We start from the raw sequence: 9,803 nt of genomic DNA on the forward strand, positions 1-9,803 counted from the left end.
AAAACTGAAATTATTTTATGTATTTATTATATATATGAATTATACAGTTATGAATTTATTATATTATATAAGTGTTAATATCTATTTGATTGGGTTTTAATTTCGTGTTATTGCTGTGGTCTTATAATTGCTTTTAATATCATTTCCATACCGTTGGCATTTAAATATTTGAGTCCAAAAATTACTTGTGTCAGTTTTGGTTGACCAATTTCTATTTTGCATTTGCTATATTGGTTTTGCCAACTAACTTAAAATTTTTATAGCTATTAATTTCTGAAAAATGGGCAGAACTTTTAATGTTCTTTATTACAATTGGTTTAATGCCTTTGAGAAGCAACCAACTATAAAAAGCCTTATTTTAGAGTATGAGAAAAACGTTGGAGCAACATTGGCACCTTTCTCCAATTTGTTTTCTTTTATCAAGAGAAAGATTTGAGTTGTTTATTCGATTTAAGTACATTGCCAGTGTATGCATATGAGGGTCATAAGTTGTTGTATTCTGGAGGGTAGGCCGCCATACAACCTTGCTACATTGAGGCATTGTCTTTGAGATTAAAATCCATAATTTAATATATGAAAATCCAAGAATTAGATTGATTAGGTGGTTTGGATCATTGAAAAAAATTTCGTAGGGAACCTTATAAAGTGTCCCTCAAAAGAAGGGGACTATATATATATATATATATATATATAATTCTTTTGTGTCGGTGTGTATTATTGTTGAACTTTTTTTGAGATGTTTTTGCTTGTATTGATAACGAAGCTATAATGCAACGTTTTCATAATTAGAAAAATTAGTTGTGGTTATAGCTTGTATTGTGTTTATACCACGTGACTATAATTACCCGATGATGACAGTAAAATGAAAAGTTAATACTTAATAATTACCTCTAGTTGCTCCTAATTATGACTGACCAAAAAAGAATCAGCACCAAGCCTTTCCACTGCTTCTTTCTTCTTACTTGGAGAGGAACTTATCACAGTGACCTTCGCTCCAAAAGCTTTGGCAAACTTCACAGCCATGTGACCAACGCCACCAAACTCGGCCACGCCCAAGTGTCTGTCAAGCTTTGAGAGTCCAAAATATTTCAGGGGGCTATATGCGGTGATCCCGGCACACAACAATGGGGCAGTACCAGCTAATGCAAAACCATTTGGGATTAGGATTGCATAGCGCTCTTCGACAACCATGTTATCTGAATACCCACCAAAGGCTCTTGTCCCATCTTCATGATGTCCATTGAAGGTCCATAACATTTTGGGGCAGTAATTTTCTAAGTCTTGTTTACAGTTATCGCATGGGCCACACGAACCTATTATGCACCCTACTCCGGCTATATCTCCAACTCTAAATTTTGTGACATTATGCCCAATGCTTGTCACTTGACCCACAATCTCATGCCTGCAAAAGTTATCAAACAAAATGTGATAAATTTATTTAATAATACAAAGTCTTTAGTATTGATTGATATATCATTTCAATAAATTTACAATCTTTAGTATTGATTGATATATCATTCCAATAAATTTGCAATGTAATTTTTTTTGGGTTCAAAGAGTAAATAATAATAAAAGGTTGTAGGGGCTTTTTCTTTTTGGCAACTATGAATGGGCCTGGGTTGTTGTAAAGAGCAAATAGATGGATCTGTCATTGTGTCTGAGTTCAAGGATGAGAGGTGATGCTTGCTCTCTTTGGATGTGTGTTGCCACATCCCGGGGTCGGCTCCGTCGTAGCACGATATTGTCCGCTTTGAGCCACCCTCTCTGCACTCACGGTTTTGTTTCTGGGAACTCACGAGCAACTTCTCAGTGGATCACCCATCTTGAAATTACTCTAGCCCCAACTCGCTTAACTTCGGAGTTCCCATGACTCCGAAGCTAGTGAGCTCCTAAAAGGCCTCGTGCTAGATGGAGGTGGGCATTTACATACAAAGCACATCACCCCATCTCCGTTGGTTGATGTGGGATGTTACAATCCACCCCCCTTAATTATCACATCCCGAGATCAGCTCTGCCGAAGAACTATATTGTCCGTTTTGGGCCACCCTCTCTACCCTCATGGTTAGTTTTTGGGAACTCATGGGCAACTTCCTAGTGGGTCACCCATCCTGGGATTGCTCTAGCCCCAACTCGCTTAACTTTGGAGTTCCCATGACTCCGAAGCCAATGAGCTCCCAAAAGGCCTCGTGCTAGATGGAGGTGGACATTTACATATAAGGCACATCACCCCATCTCCGTTGGTTGATGTGGGATGTTACAATCCACCCCTCTTAATTGTCACATATTGAGATTAACTTTGCTGGAGAATGATATTGTCCGTTTTGGGCCACCCTCTCTATCCTCGCGGTTTTGTTTCTGGGAACTCACGGGCAACTTCCTAGTGGGTTACCCATCCTGGGATTGCTCTAGCCCTAACTCGCTTAACTTCGGAGTTCCCATGACTCCGAAGCTAGTGAGCTCCCAAAAGGCCTCGTGCTAGATGGAGGTGCGCATTTACATATAAGGCACATCACCTCCTCTCCGTTGGTTGATGTGGGATTTTACAATCCACCCCCGTTAATTGTCACATCTTGAGATCGGCTCTGCCAGAGCACGATATTGTCCGTTTTAGGCCACCCTCTCTGCCCTCACGGTTTTGTTTCTGGGAACTCACGGGCAACTTCCCAGTGGGTCACCTATCCTGGGATTGCTCTAGCCCCAACTCACTTAACTTCAGAGTTCCCATGACTCCGAAGCCAGTGAGCTCCCAAAAGGCCTCGTGCTAGATGGAGGTGAGCATGTACATATAAGGCACATTAGCCCCTCTCCGTTGGTCGATGTGAGATGTTACATGTGTGATGATAGGTAGGAGATGCCCTTTTTTATAGGGGCTGGAAGCTCCTTCATCCCAAGAAACCCTAGCTGGTTCTTCCTCAATCTGCCAAGTCTTCTCTTCCCTTTCTCTTTTCCTCCTTCGATTCATCCTCATTTTTGTGAAATCCTTCTCAGTCCAAACACACAGAGACAAGATTTTTGGGAGCTCTAGTGTCACATCCTGGGATCAACTCCGCCGTAGCACGATATTGTCCGCTTTGGGCCCCCTCTCTGCCCGCACGGTTTTGTTTCTGGGAGCTCACGAGCAACTTCCCAGTGGGTCACCCGTCCTGGGATTGCTCTAGCCCCCAACTCGCTTAACTTCGGAGTTCCTACGACCCCGAAGCCAGTGAGCTCCCAAAAGGCCTCGTGCTAGATGGATGCGGGTGTGCACATATAAGGCACATCACCCCCTCTCCGTTGTTTGATGTGGGATCTTACAATCCACCCCCTTAAGGGCCCGACGTCCCCGTCGGCACACTCGCACCACACGGCAGAGTGGCTCTGATACCAAATTATCACATCCCGGGATCAACTCCGCCGTAGCACGATATTGTCCGCTTTGGGCCCCCCTCTCTGCCCTCACGGTTTTGTTTCTGGGAACTCACGAGCAACTTCCCAGTGGGTCACCCATCCTGGGATTGCTCTAGCCCCCAACTCGCTTAACTTCGGAGTTCCTACGACTCCGAAGCCAGTGAGCTCCCAAAAGGCCTCATGCTAGATGGATGCGGGTGTGCACATATAAGGCACATCACCCCCTCTCCCTTGTTTGATGTGGGATCTTACATCTAGAGCCTTCCTGCAGCTGTTCCAGTGGCTATCTCCTATCTTTAGCTACTACCTCACCTTCTTTCCTCCCATATTTCATGGCAAGAGCTAGTAGGAGAAATAAAATGGGTAAGGGCGTTGGTCTAAATGGTGCTTTTTCTCCTAACAACCTGCACGCGCTAATATCCTTTGGTTTTTTTGAATGATCTACCTTGAGGTTTGCTTTGGCCACGTGTTGGAGTCTCCTAGCAGTCTACATACATGGGCAACCCTTGGACTTTGTCGTGGTTTTGGTCTCCAGCCACGTGCTGGAGACTTTCAGATATTTTCTTGGTCATTTGGGCCTTCCTAGGGTGATGGGTTAGTCTACTAAGGGAATGTGCCAACTTCTTAAAGTGATGGACAATTTTTATTAAGGTGATGAACCAATTTTCTAAAGTAATGGACTACCTTTTTGTGTCTTTTATGCTTACCCACATATTTGGGCTCAAGAAATGAGCTCGAGTTTTGGGGCTCCCAAGCAGTCCAAAACTTCCATTTCTTGGCTCATCAATGGGCCTCATGAATACTCATTACCATCCATACCACAACCCACTTAGCAAGCCCCGAGCATTTGCGTGGCTAGGGTCCACTTAAGTTTGTAGCGTGGCTAAGTGTAAAATAAAGGGTTTTTTGCTTCGCATGACATGTTGATTGGTGTGCTCATGCTCGAATTTCATCGTATTGTAAATGGCTATGGTCAAGTCAAAACGGCGCTTGGCGGGATAATTAGCATGGGTTCATAAAGCCAGTGCATTTTATAGGCTTGCTACAACTCTTAGCGTGACAAGTTACATATTTGCTTGGTGTGGCACGTCGATCGTGACTCGTGCCAGAGTGTATGACGAAACTTTCGCGAGCCCAAATCAGATTTCTTCTCAGTAAGGTATCGCATTAGGCCGGGAATATATTTAGGTCTAGCCTTGGATTTTTTGGGCCTCAACAAAGGTAAATTGCCATAGAAAAAGGTAAGTAGCATAACTTATACTTTAGGGACATTGCAAGTCAAAAGTTCTTATCTCGATAGTTAATAAATTTCACCAACCTTGTCTATAATTTTTACCCGGGGACAGTAGGATAGAGGGTCGGCCATACTCTATTCTTGACTAGATGAGTGTCTCCATGGAAAATTGCAAGAGTAGAGTATCTTTATGGTGATATCATTATCGCCGTTAGCCCTGTACACAAAATCATGCAACGATCCTCATATATTAGAAATTACAAGTCATGCACAATACATAGTTTAAAAGATTTTGAGCCTCTCCATTTATTAGCAATTGGTTTTATCTTATGCAGTCGAATGTCAAAAAAAAAAACGAAGAGGTTGAATTTATTACCTCCTACTGAAGTTAAAGGGGGGAGAGAACTCCTGAGGAATCTCTAGCAGCCCATCCGTAGGCATTGACAGGTTGTTTTGCTTCAGCTGCTGCTTTAGACATTGTCCCTAGCTCCAATTTTCCGAAGATATCAAGTTGTTTTTTTTTATTTGAGATGATGACATGCATATATTTACAGTATGAAAGATCGATACGTCTTCAATGAAATCATATTATTTTTTGAGCTAAGAACTAGTACAAAGATTAGGTCAAAATGGACTCTTTTACCAAACCGTCGGCAATAATTGGCCAAATTCTGATACAAATTTTTCAGTTTTTTTTTTTGTTTGTTAAAATAATAATAACAAGTGCAATATGTTAAAATCAAGGTGAGATGGTTTATAGTTAGCTTGTAAGTTTCAGTAAACGTGGGTTAGGCCAATTGACGAATGCAGTAAACCTATTCCTTTGCACTCAACTTTATTTCAGAATAGTCTAGCGCTTGTATTTAAAATAAAATAAAAACCACTTAAGTTTAATGCAAATTGCTACTAGGTCCAGATGCTTCTACAATTTGGTTTGTTTCATTTGTCAAAAGCAGCCCATATGGAAGATGCCAGTCCAAGACGCTGCGTTTTGCGTGCTGTTTTATTTTGTCGCAAAGTGCCACGGAACAGAAGAGAGGTTGGGTGAGCCTCCTAATTTAAAGCTGCTACTACCACAATTAACTAATTTTCCGTTTGGTTCCACAGAAAGAAACTAAAGCAAAATTTAGAAAACCAATTATAATAAACCAAAACTATGGGTTTGAAGCCTGTTTATGATTCACTTATGTATATTCTTAATGCTTCTTTCATTGTTTATTCATATATGTATCTATGCATTTGTATTTCAGTTGTTATTATGACTTACTCTTGCTAGTTCTGTGTGAAAATTGTCGTGTGGTTACAATGCACACCAACTGTTCGATGAAAAGAACTTCTATAACAACACTAGGATACATGCATGCATGATATAATTGAATGGAAGTACGGTATATTGGAAAATAGAATTCCTTTTTATAAAAAAAAACCCTTTTGAAAGTAATCAAATCCTAATCCCTGGATACGATAAATGCTCTGAGTTATCAAGGGTAAAAGCAGCAGCATTCTTGTTGAAAATGGACTCTGCGTCTGTGTGGTTGTAAGTCCTTGTCTGTAGGATTAACATGAAACATTTTGTTCCTTTAGATATTGGTTAAAGTTAATTATTACATTTCATAATCTTCATTCCCCTGTTATTTAGGTGCTCTGATTGAGATTGGTAGAGGGTGTTTTCTGCAGCCATGTCTGCGACCAAGATTCGGACAAGTTGCTTCTCTCCCAACTTTGTAGCTGCAAACTCACCTCAAATCCCTGGACTCAAGCGTGGTCCTAATGGCATAGGAAGATTGAAAAGAAATGTAGAGCAGAGAGAAAAGAAGTAAAGCAGAGAGAGCAGAGAGAATTTCAGAGATAGAGAAGAGACTTGTTGTATTTCTCATTAAGTTCAATTGAGCACAACTACAGACTTTATATCAGCTGAGTTAAAGCCTTGTTCACGTGTTTTCTAACCTCTCTAACATCTCTAACCTTCTCTTATCAATACTAACAGTTTTCCTAAACTGCCTAACAGGTCTAACAATATCTCAACGGCTTTATTCTTCAATCTTCTTACACGTGGCAGCACTAGGACAATTGATATCTTTACACATTTCATCTGGGATACTGGAACTTGACAGTAATCTTCTATCACTAATAGTTTATCGGCAATAGTTAAACCAAGCTGAGGTGATTAAATTGGATTTTGTTTTTTTAAAATTATTGTACCTTTTTATTTATTTATTTATTTTTATTTGTAGAAGTTTTATAAGGTTGTCTTTGGTTTGTAGAGATTTTAGGTGGTGGGCTTTCCCTAGGAAGCCTAGTCACGGTGATGGAAGATGCAGAAGTATCTCATCATATGCTTTTGATTAGAAATTTTATGTCTCAAGGACTCGTTCACAACCAACCCCTTCTCTGTGCAAGCCCATCCAAGGACCCAAGACAGTTTCTCGGTACTTTGCCTTGTCCAGCTTTACCCAAAGATGATAAGTCTAGTCATCGAGATCCTGATCAGGTTGTTCTCTTCTTCCATTCTTCTCTCCATGTATTTGTTCAATAATTCTGTTTGTAGGGTGAACATTAGGAAATTTATAATTTCTTTTATTAATTTTCAGGAGAAAGGGTTGAGAATAGCTTGGCAATATAAGAAGTATTTTTGGGAAAATCAGCAGAGTTTTGATAGTCAAGGTGGCAAGTTTGTCCTTATTTTATTTAGTATGAGATATGCCTCCTTCGCTCATAACTAGTTTAGATTTCAAGAGCGGTTTGTTATGTTGTCGTTGTCCAAATAGAAAACATGAGTTCTGCAACGAATTTGATTTTGGGAAGCCCTTGGAGAGGTAATTTCTAAGCAGGACGTGTATTGATTGGTTTAGCATTCAAGAGTCTCCAAATCTTGTTGCCCTTCATGACCATTGCGCCACATTTTAATCTCAATTTCCAAGGTATGCTACTGTTGTCTTATGTTTTCCTGCCTAGAGATATACTTATAGGATGTGACATATCTGGTTAGTAAAATTATATGCATGCCAATTGGTTTTTCACAATGTCAAACTAGCTTTGTTCATTGTGGAGACGAATTTTCAGTGACTCTATGTCATGTTTATGCGTGTGTGCGTGTATTTTATGGTGGGACCAGTACAGATTTCATGAAATTGAATGTCTTTAGTATTCATTTTTGCAGCTTGTGCGAGGAAATGAAACAATTACATTTAACCTTTTATTTCTAAGAACTGTTTATAACCTCTTTGATCTTAAAAAATCAAATGAGATTGCCGCCGGATGTTGTAATTCTTTTTTGTTTTTTTAATGGTTCTTGTATATTTTAAGAAAATCTGAATTTGAGTCCTCAAGAGTTGTCATTAAGACTCCACTACTTGGCGTGTAATGAAACTAATAATCCATAAGGTATTTTTGGTGGCCACGGTCATATGGTTTGTTTTCAATTTTTTCTTCCTTTTCGTCTCTTTTTCTCTTTTAAAGTTTGATCATACATTATCTCCTTCTTTTGGCTGAAAATACAGAACTGATGACAGCATTTCTTCTGTTGCAACATGGTTAGTGGAAATTGTTATTTGGTCTTCAACTTTGTATTTGATTTAGCCTCTAAGTCACAACTGCTTCTTGTTTCCTTTGCTTCAGTTTTGTTGTTAGGGCTCTGAATGACTTCTCATTTCATTGCTTCTGGTCAAAGCAATTCCAGGTTAATATCAGCTTTAACATTTGTTTTTGTGCTATCGAATATTTTGACAATAATAATCTGTAAAGAAACATTCATTCAGACGAGGACAAGGAATTGGAAAAGCTCCTTAACGGTAACATGGTTGGCCTTCTCAATGTGCACAAAGTTGCACGTATTAATACACAGGTAATGTAAAACTGTACTTCACCCATATGAATCAAATTTTCCGTCTCTCTTTTTTCGTTGGATGAAGTTAGCATGTGAACTTGCCATGAATGTGTAAACATGCACCTGCATGACCCACCTTTTCACTCAGTCATCCTTAGAACACCTTTGGTACTATAGCTTTTTCTGCTAACATTTCCATTACTATGAACTTTTGGTTGATTGTTATTCATAATTTCTAATGCGTCATCAGGTTCATGTGATTCTTGAGTCAACAACCTTCTCAATAAATTTGAAAAAGCGGAGGTTTATGGTTTTAGAATGTCTAAACCAAGTCCCTATCGATGGTTCAAGTGGAAATTCGTATGGCACTTCTAGTAGTTGTTCTGTGTCCTCTAAAACTGGGACGCTTGATTTTTAGCTCTCAACTTATGACATTCATTTTAGAAATGTCATCGATAAGAAATTAGATTGTTAAAGTTAAATCTAGGAATCATCCATCAGCCATGATTGCATATAACTCTCTGTGTGTTTCTACAAGATGTTTGATGAAGCAGTAGGAACAATTAGAATATAGGAAGTTTTTATTTCCCAAATAAAATTACGAAAACAAGGTGTTTGCTTTTCTCTAATTTAATACACCGCCGTTATGCATTATTTACATCTCTCTCTCTCTCTCTCTCTCTCTCTCTCTCTCTCTCTCTCTCTCTCTCACTCTCTCTCAAAATTAAGATGTAGACTTTAGTGTGTTTCCAATATCGATTACAAATCGATATTTGACATCGGATTTGGCAAGACGTTCCATGGCAGTGTTCAAATAATCAACCGGGATAACCTCAATGTCAGCTGTAATGTTGTGCTTGACTGCAAAATCAACCATCTCTTGTGTTTCCTTCATACCTCCAATCCGACTCCCAGCTACCATCTTCCTGCCTGTAATTGCACCATGTGCAAAGGGTAAGACAAAAAATATCAACAAGTAAAAGGCAGTCAACTTGTCATTCGGAGTCAAGATAGATGCTTACCCATGAGCAAAGAAAAAGCTGGAATCTGAATATTTTTCTCTGGTGCAGTAACCATCACAAGCTTTCCATTGGACTTTAACAAACCAATTAAAGGCAAAAGAGGATGGGCGGCAAAAACCGTATCAATGATACCATCCATTGTTCCCATGGCAGCCTACAAATTACCAAACAACTAAATCAATCTGCTGAAATCAAGTCATCATCACCATGGCAACTTGTTCAAACAATCACCTGCATCTGATCTTGATCATGGATAACTATAAACGAATCGGCATGAAGATGTTCAATTGCTTCCTTCTCCTTATTAGGGGAGGTGCTGATCACTGTAACCTTC

At 39.5% G+C, this 9,803-nt stretch overlaps 1 protein-coding gene and 2 pseudogenes across 1 annotated transcript in view; 1 reads left to right on the forward strand and 2 right to left on the reverse strand.

Annotated features, from left to right (window-relative positions):
• Nucleotides 1-870: 870 nt before the first annotated feature.
• Nucleotides 871-5,099, reverse strand: LOC117630431 (annotated as a pseudogene).
• Nucleotides 5,100-5,701: 602 nt separating this feature from the next.
• On the forward strand, nucleotides 5,702-8,865 carry LOC117630432 (annotated as a pseudogene).
• Nucleotides 8,866-9,171: 306 nt separating this feature from the next.
• The window catches only part of LOC117630433 (probable mannitol dehydrogenase), a 2,078-nt gene continuing 1,446 nt past the window's right edge, over nucleotides 9,172-9,803 (reverse strand). Inside the window, exons 3-5 of the mRNA XM_034363157.1 lie at nucleotides 9,701-9,799; nucleotides 9,470-9,623; nucleotides 9,172-9,377 (exon numbers count right to left, since the gene is read on the reverse strand). Coding sequence (XP_034219048.1) covers nucleotides 9,172-9,377; nucleotides 9,470-9,623; nucleotides 9,701-9,799 — 459 coding nt within the window. The remainder of the gene's footprint in view (nucleotides 9,378-9,469; nucleotides 9,624-9,700; nucleotides 9,800-9,803) is intronic.

This window comes from Prunus dulcis, chromosome 6, assembly GCF_902201215.1.
Source record: "Prunus dulcis chromosome 6, ALMONDv2, whole genome shotgun sequence".
NCBI classification, from domain to species: domain Eukaryota; kingdom Viridiplantae; phylum Streptophyta; class Magnoliopsida; order Rosales; family Rosaceae; genus Prunus; species Prunus dulcis.